The 20,602-nt window shown below is 45.4% G+C and overlaps 1 protein-coding gene across 2 annotated transcripts in view; it reads left to right on the top strand.

The window, feature by feature from the left end:
• MOB2 (MOB kinase activator 2) overlaps positions 1–20,114 on the top strand; it is a 62,443-nt gene extending 42,329 nt beyond the window's left edge. For both annotated transcript variants that reach the window (XM_069740448.1, XM_069740447.1), the window contains exons 2-5: positions 15,160–15,320; positions 17,070–17,163; positions 17,783–17,907; positions 19,088–20,114. In XM_069740448.1, the coding sequence (XP_069596549.1) occupies positions 15,160–15,320; positions 17,070–17,163; positions 17,783–17,907; positions 19,088–19,380 (673 nt within the window). In that variant the 3' untranslated portion in view covers positions 19,381–20,114. The remainder of the gene's footprint in view (positions 1–15,159; positions 15,321–17,069; positions 17,164–17,782; positions 17,908–19,087) is intronic.
• The last annotated feature ends 488 nt before the right edge of the window (positions 20,115–20,602 follow it).

Consider the following 20,602-nt stretch of genomic DNA (forward strand, 5'->3'; position numbering starts at 1 on the left):
AATCCTCTTCTCTCTTAAGAATGTGTATTGTATGATCTACACACATTCCCAGGATTAAGGCACATAAAAGGGAAATGGCCTAATATGTAATAACATATTCAAAAACTGTGGCAAAGTTGGGGCAAAAATTTTTGGCATGGACGAATTGAATATATTTTGTGTAAATGTTAATGGCTGACAGACACAAAAGGTACTGAACATAGACTGATGGTGATTGAAGCCTAAATGTATTTTTTAGGGCTTATTCATATGGCTGCTTTTTAGATTTACTTGTGATTTGGATAGGTAACATCTGAAAACCGCTCCTCCAGTCATATGAATGATTATAAAATGGCACAAACACAGTGTAAATTTGATTTTAACAAAATAAATCCTAGTATGGATGAAAATTGACTCATGAAACCAACTAAAGAAAAAGATCCCTTACACAGATCAAACAAAGGCTCCAATTTTTTTAATTTAAATTTTGGGTCGTATTTTAAAATAATCAGTAAGTTAGGACAGTAGAGAAGTGCATGTTTTATATAAACCTGATAACATACAGATCCGGGTGTAATAAGAGGAAAAAACTGACTTGATTAATGTACAGACATAAAACGGGCATGTGTTCCGATATAAGCGAATACAAAACTGTCAAAACGTCCCATTTTTCAGGATAATTACGATTTTCAAATTTGGTCACGTGAATAAGCCCTTAGGCTTAAAAGGGGTTGTCTGCTTTCTCAAAAAATAAAGGGAACACTAAAATCCCACATGCTAGATATCGCTGAATGAAATATTCTGTTTGCAAATGTTCATTACATAGTGGAATGCCTTGAGAACAATAAAACCTAAAAATGATCCATGTACCGTATTTTCCAGCGTATAAGATGACTTTTTAACCCCTGAAAAATCTTCTCAAAAGTCGGGTGTCGTCTTATAGAGCGGGTGCGCGGAGCAGTCTGCGGTTGCCGTATATTGTGGGGGAGCGGTCCCGGTGACGAGGTGAGGGGGCGCCTCACTGTGAAGGTGTAAATGAAGGAAGATGCCCGGGTTATGGAACAAAGAGAGCGGCGCTGTACCCAGAAAAACACACATTTCACCCGTCTGGCCCGCCCGTGTACCCTATTACCTCCTTCTCTGCCTCTCAGATCTCGCACATGCGCCTGCGCCGCTTCACTGCAGTCCTCGGGAGCTGAGAGGCATAGAGGGAGGTAATAGGATATTAGGGCAGGCCCGATGAGTGAAAGAGGTGTGTGTTTCTGGGCACAGCGCCGCTCTCTTTATTCCATACCCCCGGGCGCCTGCAGTTTGCTTCACTTACACCTTCTCTGTGATGCGCCCCCTCACCTAGTCATCAGGACCGCTCACCCCACCATATGCGGCGACCGCAGATTGCTCCACACCCGCCCTATAAGACAACGACTTTTGAGAAGATATTATATTTTAACTGGAAAAGTTGGGGGTCATCTTATACGCTGGAAAATACGGTAAATCAAAGTTCATGCTAAATCAAAAGTAAAGCATCAGTCAACTCCTGGACTGTTTCAAGTGAAAAGATCCAGCTTTTGTAGGTAAAATTAGGATGCTTTATATGAATCCATTAAAATGGTAACATGGCTGCCAAAGACATACTCAGCCGGGGATACCGGAGGAAGAGTGCCACATAGCGTGTTCAAAACTCGTTCCGTTCCCCATGTGCCACTCTTCCTCCGGTATCCCCGGCTGAGTATGTCTTTGGCAGCTATGTTACCATTTTAATGGATTCATATAAAGCATCCTAATTTTACCTACAGAAGATGGATCTTTTCACTTGAAATTGTTCTCCACGGTGTCTGGCAGAGACGAGATCCTGTGCTTTGTCTTCTGAGTTCCATGGGAACTGACCAGGGGTGAGCTGAATGAACTTTACTCTTTTATTAACTCTTGGACGGTCTGTGGTGCAACGTGGCATTGGTGAAAAGAATGAGACGTGATGTCCCAGATGTGCTCGATTGCATTCAGGTCTGGGAAGTGGGCAGAGCAGTCCATAGCATCAATGCCGTCATCACGTAGGAACTGCTGACACACTTCAGCCACGTGAGGCCTAGCGTTGTCTGGCATCAGAGTATCTGCATATGGTCTCCCAGTGGGTCTGAGGATCTCATCCCAGTACTTAATGGCAGTCAGGCTACCTCTGGTGAGCACATGGAGGGCTGTGCAGCCCTCCTAAGAAATGCCACCCCACACCATTACTGACAGACTACCATACCGCTCCTGCCGGAGGATGTTTCAGGCAGTACAATGTTTTCAATATCGTCTCCAGACTCTGTCACGTGCTCAGTTGGAATCTTCTCTCATCCGTGAAGAGCACAGGACGCCAATGTCAAATCTGCCAATTTTGGTGTTCTTTGGCAAATGCCAAGCGTCCTGCACAGTGTTGGGCTGTAAGCACAACATTTCCTTGTGGATGTCGGGCCCTTATACTACCCTCATGGAGTCTGCTTCCGACAGATGGAGCAATGACAAAATGCAAAAGTCACCAGTACAACAGCCAAAAAGAATGAGAACAGAGAAATGGTCTGTGGTCACCCCCCGCAGAACCGCTTCTTTATAGGGGTTGTATTGCTAATTTCCTGTCATTTCTACCTGTTGTCTGTTCCATTTACACAACAGCAGGAGAAATTCATTCACAAACAGCGTTGCTTCATAACTGGGCAGGTTGATTTCACAGAAGTGGGATTGACTTGGGAGTTACATTATGGTATTTAAGCGTTCCTGTTCTTTTCTTTTTGGGCAGTGTGTGTATGTATGTGTATAAATGCCAGTTTACGCACCGTCCCAATCCCAGTACCTGCTGCTACTCCTGGTTTCCATTATTGACTGCCGATTAGTGAGCTCGGCGGCTCTGCCCAGGTAGAAGAAACGCCCCGCTCAGAGCTTATGAGCTCACTGATGGGCGGCCATAATATTGACATATATCAGACATCGGGAGCACTGGCAGAGACTCGGTGATGGACCGGGGACCATAAAGTTCAGTTAATTTTTTATTTTATAACAAACTGTGCCAAGGGACAACCAGTTTGAGTCCTATTACTTGGGAAATAGGTGGCCTTATTGAGTGAGGTGGAAACTCTGGGTTGGCAGGATGATGTGTAAAAATGAACACCACACTTTGGTGCGGCCTCACCCTTCACCCCTCCCATGACTGCTATAAGCCCGATGCCTGTAAGTGCATGCAGTGAATATTTTCTACATTTATGTCATTAGGTTGGCATCTCCTAATTAAACCACACGTGAGATATTTGGCACGCCCGATGCACCAGTCTGCACGCCGTTGTGTGTTTGCATTATGTCATGTACTCTTCTTCCCGATCACCTCGGACCCTGAAACAGTGGGGGATATTTGTAGCTGTTGGTACAGGTGGGTGACGGTGCCACCTTCCTTGTGCACAGGGTTTCACCAGCATTGCTCACATGGGTGACGAGTTTTCCATCCATGCATCTTGACGCCATTTAGGGTGTGTGCACACGTTACGGATTTCCTGCGGATCCACAGCGTTTTTTTCCGCGCAGATCCGCAAGTGATTTACAGTACAATGTAAATCAATGGTAAAAAAAAAAAAATTCTGTGCTAATGGTGTGGAAAATTCCATGCGGAAACACTGCGGTTTAAAAGTAGCATGTCACTTCTTTTTTGTGAATCTGCAACGTTTTTGTACCCATTCCATTTTAGAAAACCGCAGGGGTAAAAAACGCAGTAAGTCTGCAAAAAATCCGCAGTAAATCCGCACAAAAAAGCGCGTAAAATCCGCAGGTGCGTTTTCTGCCAAGAGATACAGAATCCGCACCAAAAATTCCTAAGCCTAATCCGCAACGTGTGCACATAGCCTTAAAGTGGTTACTGCAGCAGGCCGGGTCTGCTATACATAAACCTCCTTAGGTTTCCTCCCCAGGATGAGATATTGCCGCTCTGTATTTTCTATGTGCAAAACATCCAGCATCTTACAGTTCCAGCAAAGTGGATGGGTTTTGTAGAAATCTCCTGCACAATGTGCTTTTTTTATATTATTAATTTATTTTTATTTTTTTATACTCCGACCTGCGGTGCGTCTTTTACATCCACAACATGTCAATTTCTCTTATTTTTTTATACTCCGACCTGCGGTGCGTCTTTTACATCCACAACATGTCAATTTCTCTTATTTTTTTATACTCCGACCTGCGGTGCGTCTTTTACATCCACAACATGTCAATTTCTCTCGCGGGTACACAGTTTTATGTGCAGATTTTCCACACAGATTTTGGTTACATTCAGAAAATCCACACGTAAAGACGCATGTTATCTGTACATGACTCTATAAGTAAAGTTTTGTCTAAGACAGATATCTAGAAGTATAAAAAAACAAAAACAAAGCAGCTTTATAACATGACATCCAAAAAGAAACTGCAGCAATAAAACCACCAATATCCATATCTAATAGAAGTATAAAATCCACAACATGAAAAACTCACCAAGTACTTTTCGTGGTAACGTAGAGATAGGCAAAAAAAAAAGTCAGTCGTGGCCAAATGTTTTGAGACTGATGCAAATGTTGGTTTGCACTGTGTTTGCTTCTTCAATTTTTTTTCAATCTTTTAGTCGGATGTTTCTATTGTTAGGTAAGTATAATTTCCAGCATCTCGTAAGTTTTTAAACTTTTACTGGCAACTCCATCAAGTTTATATAGTGACTGGATATTCAGAGTTGACCCAATCTTTCAAGACTTTGGCAGTTGAATATCAGCTGCTGGGCCAAATCCTTACTAATGACAACCCTTCTTTACCTAAGAAGAAGATGCAGATTGGATGTTGGGAAATTTTTGACAGTGAGGGTGATCCATGGGGAGTACAGGCGGCCACAAGAGGTGGTGAGATCTCCTTCAATGGAAGTCTTCAAACAGAGGCTGAGCAGACATCTGTCCGAGATGGTTTAGTGAATCCTGCATTGAGCAGGGGGTTGGATACGATGACCCTGGAGGTCCCTTCTAGCTATACCATTCTATGATGTTTAGATCTCAGTTTTAATACTTGAGATTATTCTTAGGCAAAACTGTGAGTGAGTCTCATCCATGAGTAAAAAGCCCCCACACGAATGGACTCGTGGTAGATTTCACCTTTTCTTCTCTTAAGAATCATTTTTTTTTTCAGACATCACCAAACTGTCTGAAGGGGGCGTCATCAGAGAAAATAACTTTATTCCATTTCTGTATAGTCCAGTTCCTGTACTTCCTGCAGAATGTCAGCCTGTCCTTGATGATTTTCTTGGAGAGAAGTGGCTTTTTTTTGCTGCCCTTCTAGGCATCATGATCAGACTCCAAAAGCCTGCTCCTTACTGTTTGTGCAGATGCACTGGCCACCTGCCCCTACTTGCTACCACTCCTGAGCAAGTTCTGCACTTTATTCATAGTTTTATTGTCTTTAGCAGCTTCTGCTGGCATTTGCTGAACTTTCTTGGGTGCCCTGAATCATTCTTCACACCAATAAAACCTCTTTTCTTGATGATCCAATAAATGGTTGATTTTGAGGGAGTCTTATAAGCAGCAATGTCCTTGCCTGTAAAGCTTTTTTTTTTAATGCAAAACATGGATGACTGCACTTGTTGCCTTGCTCCTTCTGTGTAACAGAAAAATACAATTGTTTCAAAGCAACCGGTCTGATCTTATGATTCAATTAGCATGAAAGCATATCAGCTGCCTTGTCCTTGTTAACACTTTTTCTTAAGCTAAGGAGAAGATCACATATCGGTAGGTCATTTTGTGGCAGTGCTGAAAATCTGTGGAATTTTTTTCCCTAATGATTTAAGTTACTGTATTTTTCAGTAATCTTCATGGCAAGGAATGGCTGCAGTTTTTTGCAATCCATCTGACCACTCTTCATAACAATCTAGATTTAATGCAGATTGTCACTATTAAAACTGAAACTGCATACTTTATGAAAACTCTTTTTTTTTTTTGTCAGTCTCAAAATGTGGATACAACTGTATGTGTATGTATACACCTACACAAAGGGGTGAAAAATACCGTAACACCCAAGTGTTGACCATGTTGCCAATGTAGCTAGGCATTATCCAACATGGAGAGATATTTATGCCCCACCACATATACATATATACACACTCAACTTTGAAGTTGCAACACCAGTCAGGAAAAGTCGTGGAATTATGGAAATCAATAGGTGGACAGATATGTTACTTATATGCAAATTAAAAAAAAATGTAAACACAATTTTCAAAGGATCTTGAGTTAATCAGTATCAACTGAGTGTCACACGCAGAAATTCTGCTACTTACACACATTGCTATTATCAATGAGGTTATTAATGGATATCTGAGGATTGTTCTGCATTGCTGTATTAATTTGGACTCAGAATTCATCAAGATCCTCTGCTGGCAGCTACCTTTGTAATTTTAAACCAATGAACTGGATGTGCTCAGTGGGAGGCAAGTCTGGTGACGCTACAGGCCATGGTAGCTAATTTAGGCCATGCAGGATGCTCACAGTAGCATGACTAACATGTGGCCAGGTGTTATCGTCTTCAAATATGGCTCATGGGACATTTTAGGTAAATGTCCGGCAGTACACTATTAGCAGACACAGATGGTCCGCGTTCTGCCCAGGGTCCATTCCGGCTCTCCGCATCTGGTGATTTGTTACTGGCTACAGTGGTAACCCTGGCCAGCAATGTTAACTTGGCTTCATTGTTCGTTCGCCAAATGTGGTGGAAAGATGCAAATGTTACCAATAAAGCAATTTCCAGATCCTGGTAAGAGCGCAATACTGAGAGTTTCTAGTCAGGGGATTTCAGTGTCTCTTGCTCATCTACACTGCCTTTGATGGAAGGTAATGGAGCATTAACCGTATTGATCTTCTTAGGTAAATGGGGGCGGATGTGCAGCGCTTTGTTTTCTCAGCGTTGAGTCAGCTTCCTGTCCTCTGTCCATGCTTGTCGCCCGGGGGAGGGAGTGGTGGTCCTCTCGGGGGAGGGAGTGGTGGTCCTCTCGGGGGAGGGAGCGGTGGTCCTCTCGGGGGAGGGAGCGGTGGTCCTCTCGGGGGAGGGAGCGGTGGTCCTCTCGGGGGAGGGAGCGGTGGTCCTCTCGGGAGAGGGAGCGGTGGTCCTCTCGGGGGAGGGAGCGGTGGTCCTCTCGGGGGAGGGAGCGGTGGTCCTCTCGGGGGAGGGAGCGGTGGTCCTCTCGGGGGAGGGAGCGGTGGTCCTCTCGGGGGAGGGAGCGGTGGTCCTCTCGGGGGGGGAGGGAGCGGTGGTCCTCTCGGGGGGGAGGGAGCGGTGGTCCTCTCGGGGGGAGGGAGCGGTGGTCCTCTCGGGGGGAGGGAGGGGTGGCCCTCTCGGGGGAGGGGAGGGGTGGTCCTCTCGGGGGGAGGGAGCGGTGGTCCTCTCGGGGGAGGGAGCGGTGGTCCTCTCGGGGGAGGGAGCGGTGGTCCTCTCGGGGGGGAGGGAGCGGTGGTCCTCTCGGGGGGGAGGGAGCGGTGGTCCTCTCGGGGGGAGGGAGCGGTGGTCCTCTCGGGGGGAGGGAGGGGTGGCCCTCTCGGGGGAGGGGTGGTCCTCTCGGGGGGAGGGAGCGGTGGTCCTCTCGGGGGGAGGGAGCGGTGGTCCTCTCGGGGGGAGGGAGCGGTGGTCCTCTCGGGGGGAGGGAGCGGTGGTCCTCTCGGGGGGAGGGAGGGGTGGTCCTCTCGAGGGGAGGGAGGGGTGGTCCTCTCCGGGGAGGAAGCGGTGGTCCTCTCGGGGGGAGGGAGCGGTGGTCCTCTCGGGGGAGGGAGGGGTGGTCCTCCCGCAGATATAACATGCATTGATGTGTATATATATATATATATATAATCAGAAGAGAAATGCTGTAAACGCTTCCCACACAGTGTTTCCTGTTTAGCCTCTAGGTGGCACTATTATGTCAGTCTGATAACGCTTCATTTCAGCTTTAAAATATATAATTCCTCTGACTGTAAGGACGTCTGAGACGTGAAGGGACATAGACTGCGTACCCCTGGTTAACCCCTAAATAAGTTTTTAGTATAGACTGTAAAGAAATTAACAAATTAAATAAAACCTTAGCATCACAAAAAGTGAACCTCAAACCCCTTTTTAAAATTCCATTAATGTAGTATCATCTGAAAAAACCCCATTAGTAACTGCTCAGATTCCGAGGTGTTTTGTTTTGTTCTTCAGTTTCCCATCAGTAGCTGCTTTAGGAAACATAAAGTGCAGTGTGTCTGCTGGGAAAGCTTTGCCCATAGGTGCGGGTTGGTCCGTACTTTCCCTCACCCCTCGTGGCTTATACATGACGCATTTGGTGCAGAGACATGAAGTCGCTTTGTTAGTGTTTCCCGCACTAGACGGAGTCCGATAACATCTGCAGACTGGCGCAATCCCTGCAGGCAGGTCTGTACATGTCGCATGGAGTCACCTTTTGGGGGGAAGTTTCCTAAATAAGGTTAGGATAGGTTTGTAACACTAGCACTTTCAAAGAGGTATGTAAAGTGTAATGAGCCTTTAAGGTATTGTTAAAGGGATATTGTCTGTGTAGGGGCTCATGCCGACCAGCGCATAAATTGAAAGTCCGATTTTTATGACCCATGTTTATCCAGCTGTCTGTAAGATAAAAATCACAGCATGTCCTACATTCTCCCAGTCTCACAAGACTCACCAGTTCAAGTGTATGGGTGCGTAAAAAAAACAGATCCCACGCTAAAAATCAGAGTAGCCTTTGATGTTTCCAGATACATTTCTATTATTAAACTAGAAAACTGTATTTGATCATGTATTTTAGTGTGGATGTATGAATACGGATCGCACATGGATGTTAAAAAAAAAAATAAAAAAAAAAAATGGGACACTGTGAAAATCTGACGGATAAAAAAAAAAATCATCCCAAGATTTCTGACTGTTCAGAGAGGAAGAGAGCTAGAACTCTAGTGCCACCTATTGGAAGGTGACGAGGGGCAGTGCCCGGAAACAGTGTCTGCAAATTGAGATTCTGGTTTGGCTATTATCCTAAGTCATGTAACAAGGCTCATTGAAGGGTTGACACTGACTTGTAGGATTGCTACTTCCAATAGGTGGCACTAGAGTTCTAGCTCTCTTCCTCTCCGAAGAGACAATTTGCATAATTAGCATATTACCCAGAGAAGCATTGCGGCTTTGTCTCCTCATCTCTGCATGCTTAGCATGTCGATCTCTTCATGGAGAAACGATACTTCTTGGATAAAGATTTCTGGCTAAAACTCTGACGATTGTTCATATTCCCGTCTGTAGCCGCCTAACTCTTTGTTAGGATAAGAAGTCATCTCCGCGCTTCTCCTGCATCATTTTAGCTTTGGTGGCGGTGTCTGCGCCCTGATTCCCACTTTGGCCATTATCGGTGATTGGATGAGTGAAGATCTCATGGTGATTGCTAAGCCCATGCAAGCTTCCCCGAGAGGACCACCCCTCCCTCCCCCGAGAGGACCACCCCTCCCTCCCCCGAGAGGACCACCCCTCCCTCCCCCGAGAGGACCACCCCTCCCTCCCCCGAGAAGACCACCCCTCCCTCCCCCGAGAGGACCACCCCTCCCTCCCCCGAGAGGACCACCCCTCCCTCCTTAAAACATAAGAAAGGCATTTCCTATAATATTTTACCCAACCACCATTTTTCTGCTGTGCTGTCAATCAGACTTATACAGGGTATATCTCCAGGGAAGGGAGATTGTTGGCCAATTGTTCTGCTGGAATCAAAATGACCAAACCTATGCTGCTAAAATAAAAAATGTAAGGGAGCGCTCAACGGGCACAGCGGATCTCTATGTGTGAAACATTCAGGTTGCTGATCCTTACTGATATATAATGTGTAATTCTTTGAGGACAAAATAATATGTTTGAGTAAACCAAGTTCATCAACCAGATGAGGGCTAGTGTTCAAATCTCTCAGAAAAATCAAAGCAAATGTTTAGAATCACAGGAAGATCCAATTTCATTACAGCAACTCGTAATGTGACTCAATAGTGTGTTTGGTCCCCACATGTCTACATGCACTTTGTACAACATCTGAGCGTGCTCCTGATAAAATGGTGGGGGGAGAGCTCCTCCGACCCGGATCAGTTGGTTCTGGACAGTCATGGCATTGGTTGGTGGCGTTGGGTGCACTTTGATCCAGGAACTGCCTTCACACAATGACGAAATGAGGCCGGTTGTTGTCCTACCCAAGGGGGGACTCTGCGCCACTACACCAGCACACATTCTCAGGATATTGCTGGCAATTATCTGGAGGTTGCACTACCCACCAATGGTATGTCTGCCCAATCACTGAGCCACCACTAAGCTGGTCATGCTGGATGATGATGTAGGCAACAAGGTTCTCCACGGCATCTCCAGGCTTTCATGGCTTTCGTATGTGCTCAGTGTGATCCTGCTGTCATCTGTGAACGGGAAGACCAGCTATTCTGATGTTCTATGACAAATGCTAATAGTCTCATGGCCCTGAGCTTTGAGTACTGCTCTTACTACGAGAAGTCGGGCCTTCGTGACCTGCACCATCAAGTCTGCTTGACAGTTTGGCCAGAATCATTCCCTCCAGTATGGCGCTAGTTCTCCTCATGTTCCTCTTTGCATAAAGGAGCAGATACCAGTCCTGCTGCTGGGCTGGTGCTCTGCTATGGCCCTGTCCATCTCTCCTCGTGTTTGAGTCTGTGTCCTGGCTTTTTTCTTCATGTTCTTGACACTGCTGATGGACTCTCCAAACTTTCTTGTGGTGGTACGTATGGGTGTGTCATCCTGAAGGAGCTGGACTCTGAAACCTGAATAGGCTGCAAGTACCTTGTTGTGCTACTTTTATTGGCAAGAACACTAGAAAAAACACAAAATCGGAGAAGAATCTGTCAGAAAGGATAAGGAGAGTCTTTTTTTTTTTTGTCAAAACCTATGTGTCATTCCCTCCTTGGAGGTTGTCTCTCCTGTGCTCCTTTTACATAGATACATAGGTTGAAAAAAGACCTAGGTCCATCATCTCCACCAATTGTACATGTTGTTTTCTTATGCACCAAAGAAGGCGAAATAAATTTGCAATCCCTTGCGCTTCCTTACTGGACAGATTGAAGTTGTGGTGACTCGGGAGTTATACTGTGATGTGCAAGTGATCCTGCAGTTTCTGCAGCCGTGTATTTGACTTCTTTCTATGTATATGGTTCTATTAAACCATTCCTTTCCGGACTACTCTGGAACTGGAGAACCTTTTCGATGAGTGGCTAGTTCATTTACCATTTCTAGTTATAATTAAAAGAACATGTCAGCATATTTTTACATATGGAAGTGGTGGTATGCCTAAGTGCTTGCCCCCAATAAAAATGATACATGTTTTGCAAATGACCCAAGTGCCTTGAGAAATGGAGCAGGACGCCTCAAGTAAATCATGCTGGAGGTCCACTTAGCTTCCAAGCTCCCTTCCGGTCTGAGTTGCATATTTTTTCCCCACTTGATTCCTCATGACTGGCACATTGGATCTCTACAAAGAAGGTGCCATTTTTATTCAGGGGTAAGCACCTATACAGCCATATCACTACTTCCATATTGGGACACAAGGTGAAAGGTTTTCTTTAAATTTAGACTCTCCACCCCTTGTCTCTACATTGTTTTTGCAGCTCTCTGCTGTTTTGGAGGGGAGAGACTCCAGTGGGTGTCCCAACTTTGATGTGTAACGTTTCACCGGTATCCCTGAAACCCTTATTATCTGGATTACTGTTCCTAGTGAGACTGTAGAATTGTCTGCAAAATCCACACTCCTAAATTCATGTTGCGAGGGCATCAGATGTGGTCCTGGACATCAGTAACATGCCAAGTTGGGCACCACTCATCTAGATGTCATTGTAGACTGAAAACAGTTTCCAAAGTTTCCAACATTCTTCCATAGTAATGTGGGCATCGTTCTCATCGCTGGTCATGCTGCTCACGGTCATATATGGGCAGCACGGTGGCTCAGTGGTTAGCACAGCAGCCTTGCAGCACTGGGGTCCTCAGTTGCAATCCCACCAAGGACAACATCTGCAAGGAGTTTGTATGTTCTCCCCGTGTTTCCTCCGGGTTCTCCAGTTTCCTCCCACAATCCAAGGACAGAATGATAGGGAAGTTAGACAGTGCTGTGAAAGGATGGTGTGCGTAACAATTTCACTTTTGTAGTCCTAGAAGCGGCCTTTATTCTGCAGGAAGGCTGGCGTCTGGCATTACTGCTCCCGTCCTGCGCTGGTCCTTGTGTTGGCACCTGACCTCGCCATGCCCATCTGTTTCCTAGGCATGTTTTGCTCTGGCTGCGGTATGTGTAACATGCCTGGGCACTGCCCCCGTCTCCTCATCCTCCATCTCCCAGAGTCGCTGGCAGCTCTGAGATTCCTTTTAAGGAAAAAGACTTGTCTGAGAATAAGGGCATGGGGAGACCAGGCTGGCAAGGGATCGTTCTTTTCTTAACCCTGTCATTCCAAGGTACAACAAAACTCCGACTCCTTACCTTCTGTAGGCAGGCCAGAGTTGGTAAGATGACATTTCTGCCTGTTCTCCTGCTGTTCACAGACAAGGGGTGATGATATTATGCTTGGATATGCCATCACTTTATGATCTAAGCAGAAGCGACTGCTGGGAGCCGGCACCAATGTTCGGCATGGATAGGTGAATAAATGGGCACTGCAGCCACCCGTAAGTGCCGGGAGGCGCAACAAGGAGCCATTAAAATGAATGGACCTGATGCAGTTTTGGACTCTGGGCTGCAGTTACTTTACGCTCAGGATCAGTGGTGGAGGGCACAGAAATTGGACCCCCCACAATCCTAAAATGATGGTGTATCCTAGCAATGTGCCATGACTTTTTGAGAAGACAATGCCCCTATAATTATATTTTGAAAATCTAGGTGACAACCTATGAAGTTTATTAAAGCACCTAACAGGCATGGCATCCAGTTCTTCTGGATTTCTAAATGATATACAATATATAGACAGAAGAATGAAGACCCCCGCACATTACACCTACAGGAGCGTCTATGATATTCCATTCAATCCATAGGCATTAATATGGAGTTGCTCCCCTTCCTCCTCTTGCAGCTACATCTTCCACCCTTCTAGGAAGGATTTCTACAAGATTTTGGAGGTGTCTGTGGGAATTTTTGCCCATTTATCCAGAAGAGCATTTGTGAGGTCAGACCCTGATATTGGACGCGAGGGCTGAGCTTTCAATTCCCATGCTAGTTACGTTCTTCTGCACCAATTTCCAAAACCATGTCTTTGTGGACCTGGTTTTATGCACTTGGCAAAGTCACGGGGAACAGAAAGGAACTTCCCCTAAGCCTAAGGGTATGTGCCCACGATCCAGAATTGGCAGCGTTCAAAGCGCTGCCGTCTATTGAATGCAGGTGAATCCGCATATGTTCATTGAAACATTGTACGGTTGAAATTTCTTTTGTGGAGACTCGCAAATTGGCATGCTGCAGTCTGGAGAGACGCGCCGAATGTCCGTCTCCACAGGTGATCCATGGGCGTCTCTGGACGCATAGTGGGGATGGGATTTTTAAAAATCCCATCCACAATACTGTAAAATCTGGCTACTGCGGGTTGGACACTACACAAGTACGCAGCATCCAACCCACAGTGGTTACTGACTGCACATTGCTTGTATCCATGAAGTTGAAGCTGCAATTGTCCACATTGTCTTGTGCAGAAGTATTAAAGGGAACCTGTCACCCCCAAAATCGAAGATGAGCTAAGCGCATCGGCATCAGGGGCTTATCTACAGCATTCTGGAATGCTGTAGATAAGCCCCCGATGTATCCTGAAAGATAAGAAAAAAAGGCTAGATTATACTCACCCAGGGGCGGTCCCCGTTCTGTTCCGGTCCGATGGGTGTCGCGCTCCGGTCCGGGGCCTCCCATCTTCTTACGATGGCGTCCTCTTCTTGTCTTCACGCTGTGGTTCCGGCGCAGGCGTACCTTATTTTCCCTTTTGAGGGCAGATCAAAGTACTGCAGTGTGCAGGCGCCGGGCCTCTCTGACCTTTCCTGGCGCCTGCGCACTGCAGTACTTTGCTTTGCCATCAACAGGGCAGATAAAGTACCCCTGCGCTGGAGCGTGAAGACAAGAAGAGGACGTCATTGTAAGAAGATGGGAGGCCCCGGATCGGACCGCGACGCCCATCGGACCAGAACCGGACCGCCCCTGGGTGAGTATAATCTAACCTCTCTTTCTCATCTTTCAGGATGCATCGGGGGCTTACCTACAGCATTACAGAATGCTGTAGATAAGCCCCTGATGCCGGTGGGCTTAGCTCACCTTCGATTTTGGGGGTGACAGGTTCCCTTTAAGATTTCTTTTTACCCAAACAAAGGGGCCTCGATCGACCTCTGCAAAGTAACCCCATAATACTATCCCTCCTCCACTGGACTTTCCAGCTGGCACAATGCAGCCAGGCAGGTAAAGATTGCATGGCATTCGCCAAACCTAGACATACTCACCAGATGTCAGATACAGCAGCTGGATCCGTCACTTCACAGAACATGTTTCCACTGCTCCAGAGTCGGGTGCATTACACCACTCCATTTGGCACTTAGCATTGTGCTTGGTGATGTAAGGCTTCCATAGTGCTGCTCGGCCATGGATATGCATGCCATGACGCTCCCGTTGTGCAGTTTGGTGGAGCGCTGGAGACTTATGTGCTACACACCTTAGCGCTCAATGACCCCACTTTGTAACTTTACTTGATCTGTACTTTGGCTCCTAAATACTTCCACTTTACAATAATGCCACTCACAGCTAATAGTGGAATTCTCTTATTTGCTTATGAATGAAAACGCTAATTACTCTTGAATGCAGCAACAGATGGAAGATATAAAGGTGTCGATCAGTTTTTGTCAAATACCCGCATGCCCATATATGCAGGGTGGGGGATTGATCTTACTGACAGATTTCCTTTAAGTATATGTGCTTTATGGTTGCAGTATTGGTAGTCACTTGACTTTCTCTGCATGAATCATACAGCTCAGGCTGTTCCTCTGTATACACTAGCTTTCATGTTTGTGAAGCGGTCCATATACCCCTTCTGGTGTCTTCCAGACACTGCTGCAGTTTTTGCTTTCCCTGGATTTGTGTAGGGTCCCCTTTATTGCAGTTCATACAATGATCAACATTTCCTACTTTATTTCTTGCAGAAAATCAAAGACTAAGCCCAACGGTAAGAAGCCAGTTTCAGAAGAGAAGAAATTATACCTGGAACCAGAATACACACGTGTCCGAGTCACAGACTTTGAATTCAAGCAACTAGTGACATTACCGCAGGAGATAGACCTGAACGAGTGGCTGGCAAGCAATAGTAAGTGGCCGCTTGTAATGTGTGTGCACGTAAGACATAGGGGCAAGTGTCTCCATGACAAAGGGATAGCCCAGCCATGACCTTCTAGACCGAAACTGCTCCTCTGTGCTGTAGATCTGGCAATCCCGGTGAGAGTTTCCCCCGATAGTCTTCTGATCATGGAGTCTAATGGTAGGGTCCTGCATGTCAAAGGAGAGAAAGTATTAACCCCTTAATGACCGCTGATACGTCTTTTAACTGACCTGAGATATAAGAGAATAGCATCACCATACAGGTGACAATCCAGCAGTTGTCGGCTGTACACTATAGCTGACAACTTGCTTCATCAGCCATGAGCAGTGTTTGCACCGTCCAAATCTGTTTAACCCCTTAGATACTGCTGTCAATAGTGACTACTTCATATAAATGGTTAACAGAGTGTGGGGGCTTCCTCTTTATCCCAAATGGTGCCCTCAGATCATGATTGTGTGGTCCTGATGTTTGCGATGGCAATTCATGACCAAATAGCGGCTTTAGAGTCTGGCGGCTGTAGTAATCTGATCAGAAGTTAAAGGCATTTAGGTGGTAAAAATACACTTTTTCATTTCTATCATGCCACTTTGCATTAATTCCTGAAAATCACCTGAAGGGTTAATAAACGACCTGACAGCAGTTTTCAATATGTCAGGGGGTGCTGTTTTTAAAATGGTATAACTTTTGGGGGTTTCCCAATATATGGGACCCCTAAAGGCACTTCAAATATGGATAGGTCCCTAAAAAATAAAATTTTGTAAATTTCCTTGAAAAAATGAAAAATTGCTGCTACATTTTTAAATCTCCTAAAATGCTAACAAAATAAAAGAACAATTTACAAATGGTGCTGATGTAAAGCATACATAATGCAAATGTTATTTATTAGTGTTTTTCTGCGGTATGACTATCTGGATTAAAGGGATAATCATTCAAAGTTAGAAAATTGCTATTTTTTTTTTACATTTTTCACATATTTCTAATATTTTTTATAAATAAACACAAAATATATCGACCTAAATTTACCATTATAATAAAGTATAATGTGTCACGAAAAAACAGTCTCAAAATCACTGGGATATGTTGAAGGGTTCCAGAATTATTATCACATAAAGTGATACTGGTCAGATTTTAAAAAATTGGCTCCGTCACTAAGGGGTTAAAGAACCTCTGACCCTTTATTCTCATCTGAGGTCGCAATGTAACAACCCATACTAGTGATATGTCACATAGTGAGAACATGGAAATATTAGAGTTGGTGCACATCAGTTTGCAGGACCCGGTCTATTGGCCACGTCGGTGATTTATGGATCTCTGACAAGATCCATGAGAACCTCCAAACGTCCATGGCTCTTCTGTTAGCTGGCCTAACGCTTCATCACGTGCGTCTGGCCACCACAAAGATGTAGCGCCGGGCTGGACAATCTCAGAAAGAGCCGGCTATGCCATCAGGTTAGGGGCAGGTCTCATGGCCTCATCGAAATGCATTTGGCCTGTTATTTACCCAAAAATGGTCTCAAAATTTCCAGCTCAGAGTTCAGAAGCCGGAAACGTTTGGAAGGTCTGGTGCTGTGAAATTACTACAGCGTAAAGGGGGCTTGTGCTCCTAGAAATCACGTTTTTATTAGTCTAAAACTTGCTGCTGCCTTGTTCATTGTGCCGAATTAATGAAATTGTGGGTGAAGTCCATGGAGTGCCGGACGTCCTTTTATTCTGAGTTTTCCTGTGCGCTTCTTGCAGTTACCACTTTCTTCAACCACATCAACCTTCAGTACAGCACCATCTCCGAGTTCTGCACAGGGGAGACTTGCCAGACCATGGCTGCCTGCAACACGTGAGTCTTCTGCCATTTAGGAAAGGCTTTTCCACCACGTTAAGAAAATTAACTCCGAGGAGTAAATGGTGTACAATAGTGTGCCGTCTTATGGTCCGTATTATTCTCAGTGCTGCGGCCTAATCTTTGCTCACTGATTCCTGCATCGGTGATGTACTGTCCTTGTGCATGTGTGACCGCTGCAGCCAATCGCTGTTCTCAGCATTAATGCCAGCATATTTGACACGTGGCTGCGGTGGAAGAAAGTACAGGCAGTAACCAGAGTGTGGTGAAAACTTGGGCTCACAGGTTACTTTTTATTTTATTTTACACCAATTCTTCCTAAGGGTCAATATTCGTAAAATACTCCTTTTAGCACGCTCTGTTCTCATTCCCTTCTTATCCAGTCATCACCATTTTTCATCCATCGCCTATACTGGGTCTGGCGTATCCCGACAGTGTCCTTTCTCTATATTGTTCACCTGACTATGTATTTCTCCTTTAAGTATAATTGCCTGTGGTGTAGAGGAGGCCGTGCCGCTGCGTGTATAGAGGGTCTCCCCGCCGGCTGCCCCATCGGGTTATGACTCCACCTGTACGCTGACCATGCTAACCTGCGCATATTACTCTGCTTCTACAGACAGTACTACTGGTATGACGAGCGGGGAAAGAAGATAAAGTGCACAGCGCCTCAATATATTGATTTTGTCATGAGTTCTGTACAAAAATTGGTGACAGACGAGGACGTCTTCCCCACCAAATACGGTGAGCGAAAACTTTCCTACTTTTGTGATTGAATGATGAAGGGTCCTTTCTCTTCCTGCCTCAGCATAATGTGTGTGAACCGCAGCACGCTCCTCACAACCCCAGTACAGAGGTCTTCTATCAGACCTTGAGCCACACTCCTCCTGGACCCACAACTATGTCGATTTTAGGTGCTCCTGCTGGTGACGGGGTCCGGTCATTCCAGCCAGACAATGAATGGAGAGGTGAGCGCACCTTCACAGAGTTACTGAGGCACACTAACATGGCTGTTCCCATAGCTTCCATAAAACAGATTGTTCTATCATGCGGGACAGGGCTATACTGACCCTGCCCCAAAAACACCCCCTACCCTCCCCCCCCTTCCCCCTTATTTTTTTTTTTTTTTTTTACATGGGTCCGGGTCCGTGAGGTGAGACCTTCAAGTATCAAACTTCTTTCTCATGGCCTTAAAATATGGTGATATGGACAAACTTGCAGTATGTCGGAGCAAAGACGCCATCACAAGTGGCAATGGGAAGAAGAGGTTAATCCGTTAAAGGGATTATTCAGTACTATAATATTGATGATTTCTCCATATGATAGGTCATCTGTATCATATTGTTGGGCCCAATATCTCCAGCGATCAGCTGTTTGCATGTCTCACAGCTGTGGGGAGTACACAGGGGAACACCTCGACTCCATTCCCAGTGTAATAAATAATAATCTTTATTTTGGGCAGCACGGTGGCTCAGTGGTTAGCACTGCAGCGCGGGAGTCCTGGGTTCACATCCCACCCAGGACAACATCTGGAAGGAGTTTGTATGTTCTCTCCGTGTTTGCGTGGGTTTCCTCCGGGTTCTCCGGTTTCCTCCCACATTCCAAAGACATACTGATAGGGAATTTAGATTGTGAGCCCCAATGAGGACAGTGATGATAATGTGTGTAAACTGTAAAGCGCTGCGGAATATGTTAGCGCTATATAAAAATTAAAGATTATTATTATTAATTTAAGAGGTTGTCTAGGTGAGAGGCAATTGACAAGGTTCTAAAAGGGTAAAGTTTCTGTTTGTGGAGGAGAACCAAGGTTGACACAGAGAGACTTATCGGCAGATGTGGATATTGTACAATGTGATGTCTTTCTGCATTTCTTCCATAGTCACTCTCTAATCTTCTGTTAATTTGTTTTTTATTCGTTGTACAGGCAGGGAATTCCCCAGCTCTTTCGATTCCTTGGTAAAAAAGATCTGCAGATATCTATTCCATGTTACTGCTCATATTTACTCAGCTCATTTCAAGGAGATTGTCGCTTTGGAACTACACGGACACTTAAACACTCTCTTTAGTCACTTCCTCCTCTTTATTCGGGAGTTTAACCTACTGGACACCAAGGAGACGGCCATTCTGGACGACCTATCTGAGATGCTCTTCATGGAGGACAGCCGGGAGGCAGCAGGGGCTACAGGAGGGGCACAGAACCATGTAAAGGAGAGATGAGTTGTTCTCCACATCCCTTCCCCTACGTCCCTCTTTCTCTCCTTCCACTGCCCCCATCCCAGCGTGCCCTGACCCCTATAAAGAGTTGGCTGACCTTCCGGCTCAAAGCACAGGGGAAATGGGGTTCTAGGTATTGCGCTGCCGGTTTTGGAGTAGGGGAGAACCATGCCTGTACTACCCCAGCCTGATGGGGAGCAGACCTCGCTCTTATCTTTAGCAGGATGTTGCACCAAGTATCACCTTATTTATATTTGTGTCTTGAAGTTTTTTTTTTCTCCTTTTTTATTTTGTTTCTTCCTTTGTTTTCTTTTTTTTTTCTATCTGTTACGATCTCCTTCTTGACTCTCTTCTTTACCTTCTTTTCTTCTCCTGTTTCTTTTTATGGGTGGCACTGCCGTTTCTGGCTAATGTTTATTATCCTATTGAGAGCAAATATTTGCATTTTTTTTTTTTTTTTTTGCCGTGGCTTTGGAAGAATGTTAGTGGCACCTAAGTGGGGTGAGAATAAAATGAGCTTTACTGTCAGAGCATAGAAGAGGCCACCTGCAGTCCCCCGCTGTGGAATGAATTAAGGCTCCCGCGTGACCGCCTGCCGTGGACATCTGCTCTTCCCCTCTCCCTCTTCAGGAGGAATGCTGGGTGCTCACCCATTGTTGGGGTGGAATGATAACGTTGGCTTATTTTAGATTATCTGTTAAATAATTATAATATTAATAATAAAACAGATTCTATCAGCCTGTGGGTCAGTTTTTGTGTTGTCCCAGGTAGAACCAATAAGTAATGTCCAACCGGCCGATAACTCGCACCTGCACCTACTTGAGAACACTGAAGTAACTATACGACCCTTCATTGTATAAAGAAGACCATTATTAATGCTTTTACCATCCAGGTTCCTTGGAATTGTTCTATACTCTTGATCAGATTCCTGTAATGGCAGTGGCTATAGTATTCCCTGCATATTATTATTATTATTATTATTTATAGCGTCATTTATTCCATGGTGCTTTACATGTAAGGAGGGGTATACATAATAAAAACAAGTACAATAATCTTAAACAATGCCAGTCATAACTGGTACAGGAGGAGAGAGGACCCTGCCCGTGAAGGCTCACAATCTACAAGGGATGGGTGAGGATACAGTAGGTGAGGATAGAGCTGGTCATGCAGCGGTTTGGTCGATCGGTGGTTACTGCAGGGCTAAGTTCACACTTGCGTTGTGCAG

Source organism: Ranitomeya imitator, chromosome 9, assembly GCF_032444005.1.
Source record: "Ranitomeya imitator isolate aRanImi1 chromosome 9, aRanImi1.pri, whole genome shotgun sequence".
NCBI classification, from domain to species: domain Eukaryota; kingdom Metazoa; phylum Chordata; class Amphibia; order Anura; family Dendrobatidae; genus Ranitomeya; species Ranitomeya imitator.